The 22,791-nt window shown below is 43.0% G+C and overlaps 1 protein-coding gene across 6 annotated transcripts in view; it reads left to right on the top strand.

Annotated features, from left to right (window-relative positions):
* Positions 1-22,791, top strand: part of fmnl2a (formin-like 2a) — a 66,650-nt gene that overhangs the window by 28,805 nt on the left and 15,054 nt on the right. For all 6 annotated transcript variants that reach the window (XM_050048140.1, XM_050048141.1, XM_050048142.1 and 3 more), the window contains exons 4-12: positions 5,244-5,320; positions 9,800-9,883; positions 11,690-11,845; positions 15,167-15,275; positions 15,498-15,574; positions 18,280-18,373; positions 19,776-19,850; positions 22,065-22,175; positions 22,478-22,627. In XM_050048140.1, the coding sequence (XP_049904097.1) occupies positions 5,244-5,320; positions 9,800-9,883; positions 11,690-11,845; positions 15,167-15,275; positions 15,498-15,574; positions 18,280-18,373; positions 19,776-19,850; positions 22,065-22,175; positions 22,478-22,627 (933 nt within the window). The remainder of the gene's footprint in view (positions 1-5,243; positions 5,321-9,799; positions 9,884-11,689; positions 11,846-15,166; positions 15,276-15,497; positions 15,575-18,279; positions 18,374-19,775; positions 19,851-22,064; positions 22,176-22,477; positions 22,628-22,791) is intronic.

The raw sequence follows: 22,791 nt of genomic DNA, 5'->3' as shown, positions 1-22,791 counted from the left end.
ATCATTCAATCAGTCAGCCAGTCACTCAGTCATTTACTTGTCACATGGAACTATACAAGGTAAAACTCATCAGCTCCTTTAACTTGTGCACCATCATTTAGTCCTTTTTTACATCTTCTGACATTGTTGGCCGCTGCTTTATAATCATCCATATTTCCGGATGGTTCTGGTAATCCATGCTGTCTGGTTGCGGAATGATTTACCAGTCCACAAATCCCGACCTCAACAAGATCACTGCCGTATGGTTGCTCCACCCGAACATGGCACTGCTCTGCAGCTGCCTCTGAACCATGTATAGCAGTGATCCACAGCAGGCATGGGAAAGCACTTCACATTTGCTGTTTTGGTGAATCAAAGGATATTACAGTTCTTGATATCCATTTGGAAACTGATGTGACACGGAGGTCATCCAGTTTATTACCAACGCCTGTACAAAGGCTTGCAGGATGCTAGTTAAGCTGGTGCTTGATTTCCAGTGACAGCCCATGCCATCACTGTCCAACGTCGACCAAAAAAAGTACCACCAAGACTTGAAAACACCAAGACTGGAAAAATAGATACAAGAGCATAAATTTGGCACAAATTGACGGGAAATATCTGCACCTACGACAGAGAGTCTTATATTACCTTGTCTATCAGTGGATATATTTTTTAAGCGCCGCAACCCCCATGAAATGACTTGTTTCACTATCGGAAACTATTGATTTATTCGGTCCGATAACATTTAGAAAATCTGGAAGAGTGTCAGGATTAAATCATTTTATCTCCATTAAATTCAGTAGAGCGCGAAGCAGAAGTCTTTAATGCTCCTGCTCTGTGGGAAACACAGTGCAAAAGCAGTGTCGATCGTCCGGGTAATTTTACATGCAGCAGTTGAACTTTATTTGGCTTCACGCACCACTGAGCAACTTACATAGCAATGAACGGGGCCCTGCCTCCAATGCTGTACTCAGTTCCCTTTGTACATCAATGGTTGTGATACAGGTAGATAGTTAACAAGCAATCAGAGAAGTTGAAACTAAAAAAAAATGGATAATCTGAGGTAACCTAATGGATAAACAGTTGAAGTTCATGAAAGTAGCAGTCTGTATAGATACCTTAAAGTAAGCAATAAGTGGTTAAAACATCCAGCTTCAAACCAACTTAAACATACAGTTTAATTGTGAAAACATACAGTTAATAGTGCCAAATAACAAACAGTTTAAAATACTTTCAAGGGAACACAATTAGAGCATGACGAGTGGTCACCTGAGCTCATCTGATGGGCCCGTGGGGGTGTATCAGATAAAACAGGCTTGGAAACCACCGGTCTCTGAGGCTGCTACACTCCTGTGACAGTGGTTGTGACGCTTAACGTAATGCCTGAGAGATTACACACACATAGATCTGATAAAAGCAGGAAGCGACAGCAGACTGACGCAGGTTAAAGCAGACAAAATAAAGGTTAAAGCGTGGCAGTTTGTGCCGGGGCAGTGATAGTCTCAAGGGTAGAGACGCAGGCTTGTTGACAGCTGGTTTCAATCTTCAGACTGGTTCTGAAAATCTAGATGGAATAAGTATTCCTCTTCCCTGTTTCTACACCTACTGTTGTAGTGTTTTTTAGCAAGGCAAATCCAACTGCCCCCATGGGTGATAGTCAGTGTGTAATGCCCAACAGGACATTATGCACTGACTTATCTCCCAGTGCAGTGTATTTCCTGTGTCAGTCAGAGATACAGGGTGGGTGCACTGGGTGTATGAATGTGTTTTGGTGCGGTTGGGAATGTTCGGATGTGATAATTGGAAGGATCCGTCCCATGTTTAAAGACTAATTTGACATGTGCTTGTTTACTTTCTTTTCCTGAGGGTAAGATGAGTTCGACACCGCTTCCAAGCCTGTCTGTTAAATATGAAGATACAGCAAGCTATTAGCTTAGCATAGCAGAAAGACTGGAAATGGTGGAAATGGCTATCCTCCCAGCACCAGTTCACTAATTACATCTTACACATGTACAAAAATAGAGTTTAAAAACTAGTTTTATTAGCTGTCAAGGTGTCATTTCTTTCCTGGACACAACCAGGCTAGTTGTGTCCTTCTGTCCTAAGCTAACCATCTCCTGATTTTAGTCTCATATTTAGCTCACAGACACGAAAATGCTATCAAATTTCTCAACTAACTTGCAAAAAATGCAAAAAAGTGTATTTTACAAGACGTCTTGACTCTTCCTTGACGGAGGTGGTGACCTTGTTTAAAGCTCTCTGCGTGTAAACACTCAACATGTTTATGGTTGAAGGACTTTGGACAGACATTTACAAATGTTTGTTTGTCTAACAGAGCTGAGTCACATCCACCTTCTCTGTTGTGATTGAACTCATCTGTGACGGTATGACTAACAGGTTGTTGGGTCTATATTAAACCACTCTGTATGGGGGAACCTTTGAGAGACACGCTTGTGCTCCTTTTGTTTATTTATCATCTTGTTTTTAATGTTTAGTCTCATGGGCAGAAACACGTGGGATGTTGGAAAATCATCCTGCCTTGAATTTCTGCCTCCTGCTTCGTTGTCGCCTTGATCAAAGCCTCGAGGTAGACAAGGAAACAGGAATTGCATGAGAGAAGAAAGTGAGAAGGGCAAAGGAGAGGGAGGGAGCGAGGAAGACTGAATAATGTAGAGAGGGTTAGAGGGGGGGAAATAGATGGACAGAGAACAGGAGAGAGACAAAAAAAGAAGCACGGAGGAAAAGAGAGTTATGGGCTTCTTTCTACATTCCTGCTCCATCCCCCTTTTCTTCAAACTCAAAACAATTGCCACTTTGTGCCGCTGTGAGAGAGCTGGAGGTCATTGCCTCTGCTTTCCATAGGCAGGCTCCGGTGCATTCCTCTGGGCAGCTCCCAGCCAATAGGCAGCCAAGGAGGAAGAGCTCCAGTCCAACTAGTCCCCAAGAATGTATCAGCCATTGATTTGTTTCCAGGATGACCCCTCCTGAGCTCACACTCCCCAAAATCTCTCTCCTTTTTTCCCCCCTGTCCACACTCTTCGTGCTGTCTCTCTGTTCTCACTTTCTCCTTTCACTGCTCCCTCCCTGTCTCCTCCTCTTCTTCTCCTCCTTTCCCCTCACACCGTCTGCACCCTCTTCCCCCCGCTGTCGGCTCCTCTCTCTTCCTGCTCTCTCTGTGTTGCAGCTGGTAGTACTTAGAGTGTGGAGTGTAGGGCGTTTTGGTGGGAGAAGAAGAGGGGGAGGAGGGGGTGCCTCTGGGAGCCTGCGCAGTACCCCTAAATATGCTCTGCTTTCCACACAAACACACAAAGGGCTCCTCCCTAATAAAAACACTCTGTTTCTCATCTCCTCATGTGCCAAACACACCGCCCAAGCCCAAAGACACAGACTAGAGAGAGAGACCCTAGCTATGGGAACAAGTCTCTTTTCTGTGGATGGTAGTAATAGGTTAACACAGGCCTGAGCTCTGTTTCCTCCCTGATACAAACGCATCATGGAAAGTGACCAGGCCCTCCAACCCTGGGTGGATTCTTCTCTTCTCTTCTCTTCTCTTCTGTATATAATATAGCTAGAAAAAAGGGCAGAAAACCCCTTGGCGAATATCGAACCTTTTTCAGGGCTCAAAACTTAAGCCATTTTAGTCGCCTTATATTTTAAGTAATTAAGGGTGTATATTGTACATGTTTTGCAGTAAAATTTTCTGTCTACCTCAAAGATGCCGACACACTTTGCCTCCCAAAACAAATGTGCTCTTTGTTTTTCGTTTAGGTTCATGTGGTTCTTTGTCAGTTGAATAGATTTGCACATGCGTTTGTAATGTTGATGCAAACTCGGGTAACACATTGCACTTTGCTGCATGCACTTACGTCCAGCATTGTCAGGTTCTAGTTCTGACTCTAACAGCAATATGTAAGTCTCTCTAATATAACAAAAATTTAAACTTAATTTATTTTGGGGTGTATGTTTTAATGTTTGCTGCCTCTATTTTTTATATGTTAAAAAGTAGTTGCTAGCGATGGCAACCAAAGGCCAAAAATTGGATGCCAATTTCTCAAATGGCAGCCTAAAACTGTCACTGTCAAGCCCAGAGAACAGAGAAATAATAATACTAGTAATACATTGGATTTATGTAGTGCTTTTCAGGATACTCAAAGACGCTATACAGAGAACAACAACAGCAAAAAAAAAGCAGCTAATCTTTACCTCTGAGAAGCTATAATGAGGGATTTTCTGACATTTGTGCTTGAAAAATGACGAATAATTATAAGTCATTGACATAGCTGAAGGTTAATTTTCAGTTGATCAACTAATTGATTAATTGGCTAACGATTTCAGCTTTAGTTATGATTATATCAACTTTTTTTTATCATTGGCCCAGGGCTCTTTAATGTTTTACACTAAAAAAAGAAATAGTTAAATCGTCCTCATTGTTAGATTTTCACGTAAAAATATATGACAGTTAATTTGTTTTGCATGAGAGAGGCAGTTGTTGTTTTATATGAAAATCACCCTCCTCTACATTACAGCAGCTTCACTCCCTCTCAGCAGGGATTTCCCCCCTCCCTTTGATTACCATCGGTCATTCACTTTGCCTGTCTCGGCGCTGCGGTTGTGTAACAGCCTGAAGGGCCTTTTGTTTGTTTGGTCTTGCTGATCACCTCCTATCAGAGGACGAAATCAAAGAGGAACCCGCTCATGTTCTCTCTTCTGTTGTTTTCTGTTTCGTTTACTGGCAGCTCAAACCTCCAAGCACGTTGCGCACACACTCTGTTACAGCGGTAGCCACAGTAACAGGACAGAGAATGTGTGTGTGTGTTTGTGTGGCTGGCTCCTGGGTGTGCTGGTAGGGCTTGAGAGGTAACCAATTAGGTTACTTGATTTTATCACGGTGCTACCAGGAGGGATTACTGCTATATAAAGAACCAATGTGAGCAAACAAGATAACGGGAACCACTCCATATTCACAGTTTCCAATGAGTCAGCTCGCCCTCTCTGTTAGCCTGTTGAATGGTTACTGGCAAGTATAAGGCCCACTTAAAAATCTGATGAGAACAACTCCAATCCCAACTTTTTATTTTGTAATCAGTGCACGCCTTGAGCGGTTTCACATTTTAATGTTACTGTGGTTGCGTCTGTCTGTTTGTCTGACCTTTCAGTCAGGAAAAGTTTTCTCCAGCCAAAACATCACTGCACTACCACTTGATGATTTACGGTTCTGGTGGTACGATGAAATATTAACTCCCCCTCCTTCTTTCCTTTCTCAGAAATTCAGACGGAGAGTTCAGGAGTCCACCCAAGTCCTGAGAGAACTGGAAATTTCGTTACGCACCAATCATATAGGGTGAGTCACTGCAGGATTGTGTGAAGCTTGTGTAGTGTTGAATGTCCCGGACCTGCTTATATTAGATTCAGGGGGAAAAGTCTGACATTCCAGACACTCAGAGACGCAGACGTTGACACTAACCACCACCGCTACCACCATCCCCCATTCATCTCAGTGCTCCAGCCTAATATTACACAGAAAGCCATGTGGCAATGGAGAACAGATGAATCGATTGATTGTTTGGGGGCGTCTGACACGTGAACAGCTTCTGAAAGGAAAACATATTTTTCCTCCTGCACAACTTGATACATCAGTTATTGAATCTGCCATCCTTAGAAGATATTCTTGCACATGTTACCAAAGAGATCATGATTTCACAACAGATAAAAACAGTGGAGTATTTGTGTGTTATTCCAGGGTAACAAGCCTCAGCCTGCAGCAGCTGCTATTGATTCACTGTTGTACAGTCATCCTCAAGGAAAGATCAATATCTCAATGAGAGTCACACAGTGTCTCAGTGTTTTGTGTGGCTAAAGATCATAGGGTCTGTCTCTGTGATTAGAGACCCTGATAGTTGAAGACTGTGATGGATTGCTCAGCATCACTAATGAGACGTAATGCATTCTGGGATCTGTAGGATCCAGGGGCCTCATTTATCAAGGCACGGAGACAGATATAAAATGATTCAACTGTATGTGATGGTCAAATAAAGATCCGCAGTACACAAAAACAGTTTTTTAACTGTCTATGGTGAGTTTGACTATGTTGTACAGTACTTTTTAAATTAATATTTAATTAATATTTTGGAAATATCAATCTAAATCGGATTCTTTGTGTAGAAATTAGCGTATGCCTGGTTAAAGCACAACACTGTCCATACGGAAGGTTCATAAATGAGGCTCCAGGATTCTTTAGTAGGAATAGGATGTGGGCCAGCAGATGGGAGGGATGTGGAAGGTGGGCGGTCACAGGAGACATGGAGATCCTGGCTGCGGTTGAATAGTCAAAAAATGTACATCCTGTGTCTTCTCCTAAACACTTTTCCATGACCTCAATGGACAACGTCATGAGGTCAGGGAGAGATGTGAAGGAGGATACATGCGGAAAAGACAACCGCTACGAGAATCTGACCACACTTACACTAAGCTATGTAATTAAGAGACAGCGGAGGTTATCGACGTGGGTCTGCCCTGGTTAAACTACAGTGTTCCAAAGGTGGACAACTGAAAGCACATCTTAGACACTTGGCCCCCCGTTCATGCAGGATATACCCTTACCAGCCACTTCACTGAGTATTAATGCAAATAGCTAATCAGCCAATCACGTGGCAGCTGCTCAGTGCATTTAGACATGTAGACGTGGTCAAGATGACCTGCTGAAGTTCAAACCGAGCATCAAAATGGGGCAGAAAGGTGATATAAGTGACTTTGAACGTGGCATGGTAGTTGGTGCCAGACGGGCTGGTCTGAGTATTTCATTAACTGCTGATAAACTGGGATTTTCACGCACAACCATCTCTAGGGTTCACAGAGGATGGTCCCAAAAAGAGAAAACATCCAGTGAGCAGCAGTTCTCTGGGTGAAAATGCCTTGTTGATGCCAGAGGTCAGAGGAGAATGGCCAGACTGGTTCAAGATGATAGAAAGGCAACAGTAACTCAAATAACCACTGGTTACAACCAAGGTCTGCAGAAGACCATCTCTGAACCAACAATACGTTGAACCTTGAAGCAGATGGGCTACAGCAGCAGAAGACCACACCAGGTGCCACTCCTGTCAGCTAGCAACAGGAAACTGAGGCTAAAATTCACATGGACTCACCAAACTTGGACAATAGAAGATTGGAAAAACGTTGCCTGGTCCATCCATCCCTTTATGACCACAGTGTACCCATCTTCCGACAAATCAGCAGCAACTGTGTGATGCTATCATGTCAATATGGACCAAAATCTCCAGCACCTTGTTGAATCTATGCCATGAAGAATTAAAGCAGTTCTGAATGTGAAAGGAGGTCCAACCTGGTACTAACAAGGTGCACCTAATAACGTGGCCAGTGAGTGTATAAATGTGGACAACCCGGCTGGTGAAAAATATTACTTTATTATCAAGGTTGGAATTGAAATTAAAATTGTTTTTTTATTTAAATGAATGCCCAACTGCTGTGTCGCAAGGAATTGTAGAAAAAGGTGGTCCAGTGTTTACGATGCTAAAGGAGATAAGAAAGGAAGAATTAAAGCACCCTTCCTTGGCATTTAGAGAATTTGAACAGCTCTCATAGCTGTTACTGAGATACTAACGGGTCATTACACTCAGTTAGGAACCTTTCCAAGCAAAAAAAGACCATTCGACCACAGACCTTGTCTCGGACATGAGGAGACAGCCACAAGTGGTCTGCTGGCCACAGACTGTTGTGACAGCAAAGACGCAGAGATACGCTGGTTACACAACCATCACAAGACCTCAAACACACACACACACACACACACACACACACACACACACACACACACACACACACACACGTAATCTAAACTACATCTCTTAATCCCTCTGTTTTTCTCTTTTCCTCCCTCCTACACACACATTGCTTGACTTCAATTTGTCTCCTTCGCCGACTCTTGCACAAATTACCTCATGTATCTGACAACACCGTCTCCCACACTCCTACACACTGTTTACACACCGATCAGATTCTGCTTTTCAAAGCAAATTTAAACTCCGACCACGGCCAGAGACGACGTCCGTCTGGCAAATCAGTTGCGGCATTGTTTACATGGATTAATTCCTTTCTGGAGACCTTATGTTGGTAAACTAGATTACATAAATAATCTACCTAATCTAGATTAGTCAGAGCATTACCATAATGGCACTGGGGCAGGGAGAGAGATTGGGAGAGAACAGAGAGGGGGCTAGAGAGGGAGCAAGATGTCACCAACACAGACAGTGAGTAATTACTGCTTCTTTTCAGAGGTGGAATCAGGGAAATATATCTATCATGTTGGCTGTGTATAATGGGTAGATTGTCCCTGTACGAGCGCTGCTGATGATAACACCGCTCCCTGCCTGCTTGCTCCTCACATGGTGCTCACTGGTCAACATCATGTGGTGAATAGGAGGATTGTTAGTTAGTGTCCTGTGGTAATGATTACCATGTGGCCCGAGAAGCCCTCTTTTTTAAAAACACGTCAGGCCCCACCAGGCACTGCTTTACTGGACGCACTCGTTAGCCTCATTCGCCCCATGTAGGTTCACCACAGGGGAGCTAATAAAGAAGCAGCTAGTGGATTTTAAAAGCAGTTTAACCTTACATCCTCATCAGCACAGTACCACCCCAAAAGCCTGCCCGCATGTCATTATGTTTATGCCCCACAAATTTTCTAATCACTGAGCAATCAGGCCCGTCGAAGCCGTCGGGGCTCCGATGAAAAGCACCATCGTAGGATGTGATTAAATAAAGATGTTCTGTGATTCAACTCACACTGCTTATAAATATGGAGGGAGAGAGGCACATGCCAAAGGTAGCGGGAGCTTCACCCTGTGAAGAGCTGGGCTTCTCTGTGCAGAATAAAAAAATGAAAGCACGCCGGGCGCTGAATGGGTGGCCCACTTCAGTGCCTGTGAGGAAGGTGAGAATGGGCTTTTGATCATTCTGGAGGCTAGTCTTTACCACAGTGAGAAACTGTGAGTGTGTGTTTGTGTGTGTGTGTGTGTGTGTGTGTGTGTGTGTGTGTGTGTGTGTGTGTGTGTGGAAGAGAAACAGAGAAAACAGGAGACTCAGTAATGAGATTCTCTGTATGTGTGTGTGCATGCTTGTGCTTTTGCAAACACATGCATGGGGGATATGTTTGCTGCTTTGAGCCAGGAAGCTTTGAAGTCTGTCAAACGGGTCATTACAATTCTTCTTGGGGAAGGGAGGGAGGAATTGTTGGAGAAGGGGGGAATAATCTGAAAACATCTGTATTCCAAGGTCAGGGTCGGTCAAAGCATTCATTGTGTTATTACAGATCATATACTTCAAGTAAGCATCTCCGTTATATCTAGATATTATTCTAACAGATTTCTATGAGTGAACTAATTTTTTGTGCAGGTTGTGTGGACATTTTTTATGATTGTGATTGACACATGTTGATCATTAGACATGTTCAACATTGATACCCGTTGATGTGTGCAGGCATAGTTAATTAAAACGTATTATATACAAATAAACTGGAAAAATGGAAAGACATTAGGCACTACCCATTAAATATGAAGCATCTGGGGATGTTTATTTCCAGATAAGAGACCAAAGAAAAGCAAATTCTCAGAGTTTCTTTCTCAAAGCATGTTTGTTTTTTTCACACTCAGAGAATGAGTTTTTTAGCCGTGATTACACCAGAGGAGATGAGTTATTGTTGAAACTGAACCAGCTTTTATAAGTATATTAAAACGTGCTCTTGCTTGAAAGTTTGTGCGCTGATAAACTTCTGTCAAAATAAACTTTATTCTCTCTGTCTCTTCAGGTGGGTGAGAGAATTCTTAAATGAAGAGAACAAGGGCCTGGACGTGCTGGTGGAGTATCTTTCTTTTGCACAGTATGCCGTCACGTAAGTCACTACCAGCTCTTTCTCTCTACATCACTATAGTCTATATGCAGAACTGACAACCGACACAATGCTGCTATTCTGCACAGCCGCTGATGCGTCTCCGCCACCACCACCATCACCGCTGCTGTTGCCTGGTTGTCAGAAACACTGAGTCACTCGGGGCCCATTGCTGACACATTGGCACTGTGTATTATACCAACCATAGGCTTCTATTCATAGATTGATGGTGTGATTATTAGTCAGTCACAAGGTCCCTGTTCAGGGCCAAAGAGCCACGCAGTTAAATGTTTAATTCACCCTCCCCACTTCACCATATGTTATTATGGTCTGTCCACATTATGAATGGTTAGCCGTAAAAGTGTGTTTACCCTCAGTACCACCGCAGCAGCAGCAGCGTATAAAAGTCATGGAAACGACCGGTCTAAAAACTGAAATAGATCATAACAGGTATGCTATAACTACCAGCTCTTTCCAAGGTTTCTGCCAAGTACAACAAAACATGAGACGTTCTGCTTACCTATCATGTCCAACCCAGAAACCTAAGATGTGAGCGTTAGCATCAGAGCTGAGCACAGTTTCACCTTTGCTCATTAGTGCTAGCGCCTGACAGATATGAGATGCAGTGTATGGGACTTATGGAGTCAGCCCTATGTTCCAAATCAGGCCAAGTGTTCCCTCATGCACTTTTTTCCACCCAAAGTAGGCCCTAGGTTCCCTCATGGACTTTTTTCCATCCAAGTCAGGCCCAGTATTCCCTCATGGATTTTTTTCCCTAAGCACCTATAAACTTTTTTCCATCCAATTTTGGGCCTATGTTCCCTCAGGATTTTTTCCTCGTCGAAATCAGGCCGAGTGTTCCCTCATGGACTTTTTCTCCATCCAAACTAAGCTCTGTGTTCCCTCAACCCTATGTTTCCTCAGCACCTATGGATTTTTTTCCATCCAAATTAGGGCCTATGTTCCCTAAGCCCCATGCTCCTTCATTAACTTTTTTTCAGCCAAATTAGGGTCTGTGTTCCCTCACAAACTTTCTTCCAGCCAAATTAGGATCTATGTTCGTCAGGAACTTTTTTTCCATCCAGTTTAGGCCCTATGTTCCCTTCTTTTTCCATGCAGTATGTTCCCAAATGAACTTTTTCCAACCAAATTAGGGCCTATGTTCCCCAAGCGCCATGTTCCTTCATTAACTTTTTTTCCAGCCAAATCAGGCACTATGTTCCCTCAGGAACTTTTTTCCATCCAATTTAGGCCCTGTGTTCCTTTAACCCTATGTTCCCCTTAGCACCAAATAACATTTTCCAACCAAATTAGGGCCTATGTTCCCTAAGCCCCATGTTCCTTTGTGAACTTTTTTCCAGCCAAATCAGGCACCATGTTCCCTTAGGAACTATTTATCATCCAATTAAGGCCCTTTGTTCCCTTAGCACTATGTTCCCTAAGTTTTTCTGTGCAAATCAGGCCCTGTGTTCCCTATTGAACTCTTTCCCCCATCCAAATTAGGCCCTATGTTCCCTGTAAATCAGAGCCGGCCCTTTCATAACTTGATAGGTTAGGGTTGGAGGTTATGGTTGCCAGTGTTACTGCAGGGGTGAAAACATTACATCATTGGCGGAGGTACTGATCTGAGTGAAGATAGGGCTGAGGGAACATAAGGCTTAGCGAACATAGGTCTGTAGGTTTACTTAAGGTCATATCTTTTCAGATTTGTATTATTTTCAAATGGCAGTATCATATCAACTTAAAAAATCCACTATCAGCAAGTTAATGCTCACTGAGTTGGTTTCTGTTGTTTTCACGGTGCAACAGGTTTGATGGAGACTGTGTGGAGAACAATCCAGAGGCTGCCATGGATAAGTCTAAGCCCTGGAGCCGCTCTATAGAAGACCTGCATGGAGGAAGCACCCTGCCATCTTCCATGACCGGGAATGGCATCACACGTGCTGGGCGACATTCCACGATACGGTACGGTACACACAGTCATTGATGATAAAGAGGACTCCTTTACCCATGTATGGTTTTGTTAGTGTTTACAGATGACTTTGCCTCTCAGGGTTCTAGTCACTGAGTGTCGAGGCGGAGCAGTGTGGCTGTATTGTTGATTATTGTATTATTTTAAGAAGTCACACGTTTCATATGATGCCTCAGCAGCCTCTTTGTGTGGTCATGAGGTCTGTAAGACTTTAAATGGCTTAAGACACATTTCTGCAGCAGGAGGCAATAACCATTTGTCTGGACTTTAAGGATTGTCAAACCCAGGCTGGTTTTGCACATGATCATGACACATGATTGACAGCAAGTTTTCACATGACAGTCGATGCAGCAGAAGGCAAAATCTCTTTCATGGAGCAAATCTGTTTTGTTTTTATGAACACCAAACAGACCATTCAACTCCAAATCCTGCGCACAGAGGATTTCACAGCAGTTAATTCATAAGTCCGTGCTAATGTATGCTCTGAAGCACAAATCCCATTCAGTTGTGCATTATTTCTCTAATCCTCCCTGTCATTCCATTGATGTTTCGGTACAGCACTGGCCCTGACTTCTGTGACCTCTAATCCTTCAGTTTGAATATGTTAACTTGAACTAATTTTACACAAAGAGCTCTATTGATTCAATGAGGCACATGCCTCTTAAATAGTATCCTTGCATGACAATCAAGTCAGTTGTTTTTTATTGCCTATTATTATCTCAAAAGTACTTGAAATAATATGTAAAAGAAGTTGTTTACAGAAGAACATCAGTCATACACAGCCATAGATATGGAAGGTGTGTCCTGTTTGTAAAGCCACCCCTATTACCCATTTAAACCACCTATTAAAGTCACTATATGCCATTTGGAACATTATTCCTGAAATTGTAATACGTTTTATCGAAATAATATCATATCATGACCTAAGTATTGTTATAATATGGTATCATGGGTCCTCTGATGATTCCCACCCCAAGTACATATGCAGATATCTGTTATAAAGATTAGCCCCTAACTGACTTTCACCCACACAACAGCCTCGTCCGGATGTAGCCTTGTGACATCAGCATGTACAGTGTGTGTCACAGGTCAGAGTGTGTTCACTGAGGCTGACTGTCTCTTCTGTTCTGCCCCGGTGTTCCTCCATAGTCATCTGCTCCTCTGTCTGCCAGTCTTCGACAGCAGGCAGGTCTCTCACTTTGCTAGCTCACAGTGAGCTTTCAGCAGCTTCAACCCCGCATCCCTGCTCCCTCCCAAGACGCACACACACACACACTCACTCATACAGAATCCCCCTGCCTCATTGTACTTTATACCTCCCTGCTAGCGCTGCCCAGTTTATTTGTCCCCCTGTCTGTGTCGGGGATGTGAATTATTTGTACTGCCAGCCTCCCCTCCCGCGCTCGAGACTGAATTCTCCTTTCCTTGGAGCAAATGGGTTTTTCTGCACTCATTGTTCTTGTCTCTATGCCTGTGTGCTGCTTGTGTGGCTCCCTAAATGCCATTCTGTGCAGAAGCTAGCCTAGTTTCTACAAAAGCCCTGTAAAAGCAAAGGCTTTTACTAGGCTTAGGTAGCCTCCAAACATCTTCTGTATTTTGGATATGTTATCTTTTTTTCTGGTTAATAAGAGACGTCACACTAATTATGAGGCATTTGCTCTGCTCTACTGTTGGTGGTTTTCTTTTAATTAATTCTTAAATGTCCATCATACAGAATATATGCCCCTTTTTGTCTTAATCTCTCCTTAGTTTGGCTTCAAATAAGAATAATGTAAGATCAACATCTCAGTGTCAAATTTAACATGTTATATGTCGTCTTCAAACTGCCATCTTGAAGGACACCGAGCACACTGAGCTGTCCAAAGTGCTCTCAAATAAGACGGTATGGAGTTTGCTAGAAATAAGTAGCTGTGTTAGACCTGTATCCTGTAGTTATAGTTATAGTTGTAGTGTTTGATGTTGTTCTGTGGTGTTATTTAGAACATGCTCTGTTTGTTGTGGTCCTGCTGTTTTGAGAAAACAGGCAGGATTTTTTTTGATTCATGTTTTGTAATCCATGACGGCTCAGAAATTTCTCCACCCCACAGCACCTCTCACCTCTCTTCAACCTTTAGGTTTGGGCGCCCTGTCTCTTTGAAGTCCAATTTGGCAATCAGATTTGACACACTAATGAATCAAATCCAAAATTTTCTTTGTAAAGCCCCTTGAATCAACTGTGTTACATGATATGTTCTGTAAAGTTATTGAAGCAATGTCAGGCAAGTCAACGCAGGTCAAGGTGTTGCATTTTGCTGGTATTACGTAATCATTTATCATGAAGAAATATTGTTACTCATTTCCTCACGACCGTGCCACACCTCTGTTTAGATGTTGATTAGCCAGGAGAGGAAAAAGCCTGGGATAAACTCCTCTAAGTTCGTTTCTGTTGCTGCTGCTGTGGAGCAGCGCTGCAGTTGCAGAATGTCTCCTGAATCAACAGCAGACTTGTTTTGCATCAGGCCGGCACCACATCCTGCTGAACGGAGCATGGAGAATAATTACAAAGACACACAAACTCTCGTAGTAAATGTCAGACATTTTTCAAGGCATGATTAACTGTTTACCAGCACATTTCAATGTGAAGTTGCCTAATTAAAGAATAGTTCTATCGTTCTCTTAAAACTGCTGACTCTTGCTTGGAAGCTTGAGCCTTTTTTCAGTCCCACAAACACCATGTTGTGACTCACACAGGAGTCACGCCTTTAAGTATGGGAGCTGACACGAATCGGCGCGTCCATCAGCAGCCTGAAGACACATTTTTCCCCAGAACTTGAGCCGGTAATTGAACCTCGTGACAAAAGTCTGAAAATAAACTGTTCTGCTCTGACTGGCTCTGCGTATTATTCAGTAATACTGCTGCTCCAGCGTTTCGCTTTTTATTGTGAGAGCTGCACCGGGAGAAAAGGCCTTGTTTTTGTTCACGTAAAGCTGCACAATCAGTGTGCTGCATGCAAATGACTGGCTGCTATTGTGCTAGCTGTAAGTGATATCTTTGTGAAGGACATAAAATTAAAACAATTGGAAGAGGGCATCCCGTGGCCCCTTGCGTGGCTGTATATTATATGGCCTTTGCGTGTGTTAATGTAAGGTGGCGTGGCAGTTTAACAGCCTCCCTATGTGAAGGAGGAGGTGTGTGATGGAGGCTCATTCACAAACAGCATCTGTTTTCTTATTTATCCGAGCCTCGTGCGTTCTTGTTTGTGTTCAGATGCTCATAGACTCACTTGACACAGTTTAATTGAATTGTTTTTGTCTTTTCTGTAATAATATTTTAGCTGCAACACACTGCCGAGCCGGAGAACCCTGAAAAACTCCAGACTGGTCTGCAAGAAAGACGACGTCCACGTCTGCATCATGTGCCTGCGTGCTATCATGAACTACCAGGTCAGCCCTCTGCACTCCCCGTCCACACAGACTGCATGTCCGGCTGAACTAAAGCACACTTATCTAACTGAAGCCAAATTCAATTAGTTCCTCTGCTTGATCTCCATGTTTCATTTATTATGCAGAGGAACGCTCCTCTCAGTTATTCAGTGGCTCCTCTTCTCTGTTAATTAGCTTATTTGTCTCTGTCTTTCTCCCTCTGGTTTGTTTTTCATCTCCCAGTATGGCTTCAACATGGTTATGTCACACCCACATGCTGTGAATGAAATTGCACTAAGTCTCAACAATAAAAACCCGAGGTAAGTCAAGTTTTTTTGCACATAGATTATGTGTTTGCTCTTAAATTAAAAACCAGGAGATAAAAGATTTAACTAACGAGAATAATGTTGCATTTGGAGCAAAACAAGTCCAGATACTTTACCAACAAAGACCTCAATCCATAATGGAACATTCAGAGTCCGCGTCTCAGTTAGCCTCAGTGCACCTGCACAGTCTGATCCAGAGTGAGTGTCTTTGTAGCTCAGGGGCACATTCATCTCGACAGACGGGTCAGGGCACCGCTGGCACACTCCACTACACTGGCAGCTGCTCACTGAGACAGCAACCAGAAGGACTCACTTCTGTGCGCGCAGGCATGTGTGTGTGTGTGTGTTTTCACTTCATGCCCCGAGGCTCAAGGATTTCCTCAAAAGTGGATGTGAAACCACTCCGCATCACCTGTCACATATCGTCTCATCCAGGCAGAGAGATCCTGCATGAAGGAGCTGGAGACTGGACGCACAGGATGTCGCTTGCCTGTGTGCTCCAACACACACACACACACACACACACACACACACACACACACACACACACACACACACACACACGAATTAGGCCCCAAGTATTCATTTTTTATACCTGCCTTTTAATCCAGAGGATAAGATAAAAATGGGGAGCTCTTTTATTTTTTTTTTTCCTCTCAGGATGTGACATTACAAAACTTTTTTTCCCAAGTTATTCAAAGTAAGTTAAAGTTTCCAGTGTTTCCAAGTGGTATTTTTGTTGGCGCCACTGACACAAAGACAACAGGATTACTTTCCGTTTCCTTCAGAGCCTAACATAGGACATGCTGCATTTTGTTTTCCACAGTTATTGTGGTTGTTCCACCATCCACTAGTTATGCTGCTGGGGATAGTAACCATAAAGAACTTAAACTGATACTCTGATAACTGGGGATGGCTACCGATAGCTGCTGGGGAAAACAAAAGTGCCATGCTCTTCCTGTTTTGGTTGTACAATTGTTGAAGCACTTAATTTGTGCCGCAAATCAACCCTTCATTTTTCTGGGACCCTGTGGCAGATAGAATTGCGTAGTGAAAGTGAGGCTTCTAGAGAACCAGTCTAAACGCAGATGGTGTCATTATTCTATAGCTGTTACACTGTGTCATCAGCATTTACTTCATAAATCTAAAATAAAGGAATACTTCACCCAAAAAAATGACCATTTGTAAATCATATACATATATATATGCAGTGTTACCTTGAATTTGTGAAGAAAACTTTGTTTTTCTCGCATGCTTTCAAACCACAAACAGATTGATTTATAGACTGATTTGGGACTGCATTTCTGAGTACTTCACAAACGTGCATTTTTGCTATAACCTTACAATTTACATATTTACATATGTTTTAGAAGTAGTGAGCATACGACTAGATCAATGAGATCTGGATTATACTGCCAGAGCTGTGTGAGTTTGTAAACAAATGTTCAGTCAGGAACTTTATTTCCATTTGCAGTATTATATTTGGTGGTATGGCTCTGTTCTGGGGCCTCTCTGCCTTTCCTTGGTTCTAGGCAGAAAGCCTCTTCCATGCGTCTACATGGAAAGCCTTAAGGCAGAGAGAGCACACCTCTCTGTCCTTCTGCATGCCTATGTGGAAAGCCTAAGGTGGAGAAAGCACACCTCTCTGCCCTTCCATGTGCATACGATGAAAGCCTGAGGCAGAGAGAGCAAACCTCCCTGTCCTTCCATGTGCCTACACGGAAAGCCTAAGGCAGGGAGAGCAGCAGTGAAGACCCCCTGGGAANCCTTAAGGCAGAGAGAGCACACCTCTCTGTCCTTCTGCATGCCTATGTGGACAGCCTAAGGTGGGGAAAGCACACCTCTCTGCCCTTCCATGTGCATACGATGAAAGCCTGAGGCAGAGAGAGCAAACCTCCCTGTCCTTCCATGCGCCTACACGGAAAGCCTAAGGCAGGGAGAGCAGCAGCAAAGACCCCCTGGGAACAGAACAGAGCAGCATCAATGACACACAGAAATTACACTGATAAGTCCGACACAGCATGAAAAGGAGGAGTTGGGGTGGAGGCAGGCTGCAAAGCTTCTTGCAGAGGAAGCAGCAACAGTAGGCAGGCCAGAGCAGTTTAAATAGGGCGCCCTGAATGAGATTCGCAAATTGGTTGCATAGAAAGGAATCATGTGATCTATCAGCTGACTCCCTTCCATCAATCAGCTGCTCCATCAGTTGACTGGCTGTTTGAGATCAGCTGATTTAGCTGGGATGTGAGCTGAGCTTGACATTGTGTCCTGCCTGATGTAGTTGATATAGTTTTTGATATACTTTTTGCTTTTGTTTAACATGGTCCCCAATCAATTAATAAATCAGTACGTTTGCCATCTTTCTGTGGAGGCATGTGAGAGAAACAAAGTTTTCTTTCCAAATTATAGGTAACTAACTGATAAACCAATAATCATTTTGTAGGTGAAGTATTCCTTTAAAGCAAAAAATGTATCTATTTCCACCTAAAAAGATTTAATAGTTACAAAGATGTAAACACTTCAAGACAGTAACTGTACTAAACACCCTGTAGATCTACGCAGAGGTTTGAGCGTTGGCAGGATCTTTACTCATTACACTGTTTTCCACTTTGTTTGCTCCGTGTCTAAGTACAGGTTTGCCACAGCGCTGGCACTTGTCATTTACTAACCATTGCCGCCTTTATTTTCTCCCTGTTTTATAGAACCAAAGCTCTGGTCTTGGAGCTCCTGGCGGCAGTTTGTCTCGTCAGAGGAGGCCACGAAATTATTCTCTCTGCGTTCGACAACTTTAAGGAGGTACGAGCTGCACGGAGAGGGGGGAAGTGGGGTCCGAGGAGACGAATATGTCATTACAATTCGACTGTGCAATTTCAAACGGTGACTCAGCCCTGGAGGAATGCTCCCCCCCTGGCAGATGTGAGGAGCAGCAGATTCCTCAGGATAGCATCTAGGAACTTTGTCAACAGATTAGAGACACCGGTTTAGCTGCAACACACAGCAGGACTCGAGAGGAAACAGTTACACGTGTGGTAACTAGATTTGGCAGACACATCAAAGCTCAGACGCACACGCAGAAAGATGCAACAGACAGCCTAGTCTGACCCTTGTCTGTCTGGATGAGGTATTCTGGCTGCTGGAGGAAAGAGTGGGAGGTTTATGATGGAGTGGGCGCTAACAGCAGCCCCATTTTGTAGCATACGGCCTGAAAAAAAAATGGGCCGACTGCAGTTAATGCAATATTTACACCCCTGAATGAAATATTGAGTGTTGCTCTCAGTAGCATTGGCATTAGTGGGAGAATAAGGCTTAGAGAGAACATAGCTCCTCTAATGAGAAGAGGGTTAGCGTCATGATAGTGGAGTCTGCTAAAAACCATTTCAACACTCACTCATGTTTCTGTTTCTTCTTGCAGTGTTGTAAAGGCAGTTTGTGGTTGTTAGTTTTTTCCTTTTCGTTAAAAAGCGTCATTAGATGTAGTTTGCTAAGTGACTTTGATATCCTGTGTTTGATGAAGGGGCTGCAGGCCGAGACTCTACACATTATTCAGAGGTTTTTGGATACACACCCCTCCTCTTTCTTCCTCCCTTCCGTCTCAATTCTTCATCATGCTCCATCTCCCTCATTGCCCTCCAGATGAACTGTCTGAACTGCAGAGCATCTCTCTATCTCTCTCTGCCTCTTTTTATCTCTCTGTTCTTTTCTGTCTCTCAAATTCTTCTTCAGATAGGCAGGACAAAGAAACCCTACAGTGTATGTGGTAAAAGTGGTGCCACAAGCCATATTGAACACAGATGCAGTGTGTACATGCAGCAGCAGTTCATGAATAACTGAGGTCAGGGCGAGCTGTGATGTCACGTCACTGAATTTTCATCTTCGCCAAATTGTTGATAACCAGACTGGGAATGGTAATAGTCATTAAAATGTATCAGTAAAAAAGTAAATGAGGTAAAAAGTCCTGGCTAAGCTTAAAGGGGAAAAGCATCATCTCTGGTGTCACTGCATATTCGCAGTACTGAAGTTAATGCTGAAATCAGGAGTGTTTTTGTCTCAGGCAAAGCACTGTATGGTTCATGTGAATCAGGAGGAGTTAGTTGTGTCATTTATGTAAATCACTGATTGGTTGCATTAATCACTGCAGGTCGCTCTTTACACCTGAACTCCAGTAAATACAATAAGTGAGATGTGCTTTGTTTTGCAGGTGTGTATGGAGGAGCAGCGGTTTGAGAAGCTAATGGAGTATTTCAAGAACGAAGACAACAACATCGACTTCATGGTATGTTCACCCCCTCCCCTACACACACACACACACACACACACACACACACACACTCCTAATGAGTATTGATTGCACTGCAATCCCTCGAAAATCACATGGCTTGGGAAGGTTTTTGAGGTGAAGAAGCTCTCAGTGAATGATGCTATCTGTTCTCAGCAGTAGGTGTGTTTCTACCCTCCTGTTTTTATGCGCAAGTTCAATTTGTGCATAAAAAAAACTGAGTGGAAACGCCAACATTTCAAAAAAATCTCAAAATATAGCAAAAGGTGGAAAAGTTGGTTCATTGATAAAAGGTACTATAAATGCAACTAAGTGCAATTGAAACCGATTCAGTGAATGAATGATGACATACAGCCATTACACACCGTCACAATGTAGGCCACACAACACACATAAATGCAACACAGTGTTGTTACCAGAACCCTTTCAACAGCACACAGCTGTAGTATTAGTTGTTTAAAACTCACTATATCCATTGTCCAGTGTGATCTCCATTATGCATCCATTGTTTTCCTTTGTTTGAGGTTTGACTGGCGCCCTTTTAATTTTGTCATTTCATTGCACCCTCTTCTTTTGTGGCACCTGACTGCAGAATTAGAGCCACTTCCCGCAGCTTATCTCAATGAACCAGCTCCCAACATTTGAATAACAGTAATGGTTGGAAAAGGACACAAAACCGGATTTTCTTTTGCAGATTTTTTTTTGAAAATTTGGTTAAAATTTGCATTACATTTGGATGGAAACCTGACTAGTTTCAAGCCTTTAGAACACTTGTTATCAACTTGGAAGTGCCAATCACATCAGGGGTTGTCAAAGCTCAGCAGGGGTCTGTGAGGCCTTCAAGATTTTAAGTAGTGTAAAAAGATATTTTAAAAAAATATATGCAGTAGGACTTTATCTCAGTATAGATTTAATTTCTGTGAAGAAAACCTAATGAAATGGTTATTTTTATACTTAATTTTTATTAGTTTTTACAAAAAGAAAAAAGCAGACAAAACCAACAACAACAGGCAGGGACATCATAGGCAAAGTCAAAATGCGCAACATCCAGCAACACAGAAAATAAGAAGCATGAAGTCGACTCTGCAGTTGCACAGACAACGGGTCCTTCATGTCCTTTGACTTTGACCCCTGGAAATCCAGGGTACCTTCAGGGAGGGAGAAATCTTCCATTCAACACTCACCAAATAAAACAAACACACAAATAAAGTCAACTACGATTTACATTTTTTCCAATATTGTTCACATTTTTAGTGGCAGGGAAAAAGTCAGTTGTTGGAGAACATACATTTCCTTAACTATTTCTGTCCATTCAGAGGTTGTTGGAGACTTTTTACTCAACCATTTACAGGGCTATCAGTGTTTGTGAACCCTCTAATTTTTCTCATCACAGCTCAACCTACAGATGTGTGGCGCAATATATCAAACTGGCCCAAAGCAAGGAACTCATGCCAAGTCTGTCATTTCCAGGCTGAGTAGTGCTAATTAGCCTGGCAGATAAGAATAAAAGACACTGTGAAGAAAGTGCCAACTTCGACAGTATTTTATCCAGTGTGTGTGTTCGTCTTAAGTGTCTGAATTTATGTGAGGCAAACACTGCATGTGTGCGAAACCCAACAGATGCTGTGTTTGAATAGGTCTTATGTCACAAGTCCGCTCACAGTCCCTCGGCGGGCCGTCGTCTGACAGCAGCACTACAGCAAACAGACTTTGTCGAAGGCGCCGTGTCGCACCGAGACAACTGAGCTTCTTACCGGAAGTTGATTAAGCCAGTGTGTGTGTGTGTGTGTGTGTACGTTATAGACATTGAGGATTCCCCGTGATCTGTTTACGCAGGCTCCCATAAGGCAGCCGATGGAGTTGAACTGGCTGATTTTGTTAATTTGTTTTTTCAGATCCTCTTAATCTGCCAGATAAGCTACTCTGCCAGCCAAGCAAGCACAATAAGGAGGATTTATACACACAATTTCAGTGGAAGCCATATTAAAAGGAATTGGATGTGATAATGAGCATAAAGCCATTTCACAGAAGTAACTGGCTGATGTTCAAAAACCTCAAACCTGCTGTAAATTTGTCTATTAACACATTTTTATCTTGCATTGTCAGCAGACACACAGAGTACATTAAAGCAGGGTTTTAAAAACACTGAGAAAACCTACTGTGTGGAATCGGCGCTCACTAACTGTATTCTTTCTCTTTTAATTCCCCCAGGTGGCCTGTATGCAGTTCATCAACATCGTGGTGCACTCGGTGGAGGACATGAACTTCAGAGTTCACCTACAGTACGACTTCACCAAGCTGTGTCTGGACGACTACTTAGACGTGAGTCGAGACATAATGCTGCGAGAAAAAAGCACTGTCAGACAGAAGCACTCTGGCTCTTGATATTCAGCTCAGTCCAGAGCGCAGGTTGTCATTACAGCACCCTCGAGACAGCAACCACACAAAAAAAGCAGTCAATAATGGCTTTTCCATTCCTTCAGAAAAAAAAAAATCTGTCAGATGTGTAAATCCTTACCTCCTGCCTTACGGCGCAGGTGAGATCAGTGCTGGCCGTGAGGTCTGAGATGTCGACCTCATGCAATGAACTGAGAAAGTTTTTCATTTGTGTGTGTGTTTTCCAGAAACTAAAGCATACAGAGAGTGATAAGTTGCAGGTTCAGATCCAGGCCTACTTGGATAATGTGTTTGACGTGGGAGCCCTTCTGGAGGATGCCGAGACCAAAAACGCCGCTCTGGAGCGGGTGGAGGAGCTGGAGGAGAACATGTCACATGTGAGAGACCCCGACTGTTTGATTTCACTCTCTAAAATTCCACAAAACTGAATCCTTAGTCTCATTTATCTTCTCTATGTATTAATGTCCAGGATGTCAGCATGGGATTTATGATGATCTCATGCTTTCCCTTAACTGTCAGCCACCATTTTAAGACATTTTAA

The sequence above is a fragment of the Epinephelus moara genome, chromosome 7 (genome assembly GCF_006386435.1).
Source record: "Epinephelus moara isolate mb chromosome 7, YSFRI_EMoa_1.0, whole genome shotgun sequence".
NCBI classification, from domain to species: Eukaryota; Metazoa; Chordata; class Actinopteri; order Perciformes; family Serranidae; genus Epinephelus; species Epinephelus moara.
The sequence above is the reverse complement of the archived record's forward strand: the minus strand, read 5'-3'. Positions and strand labels throughout refer to the sequence as shown.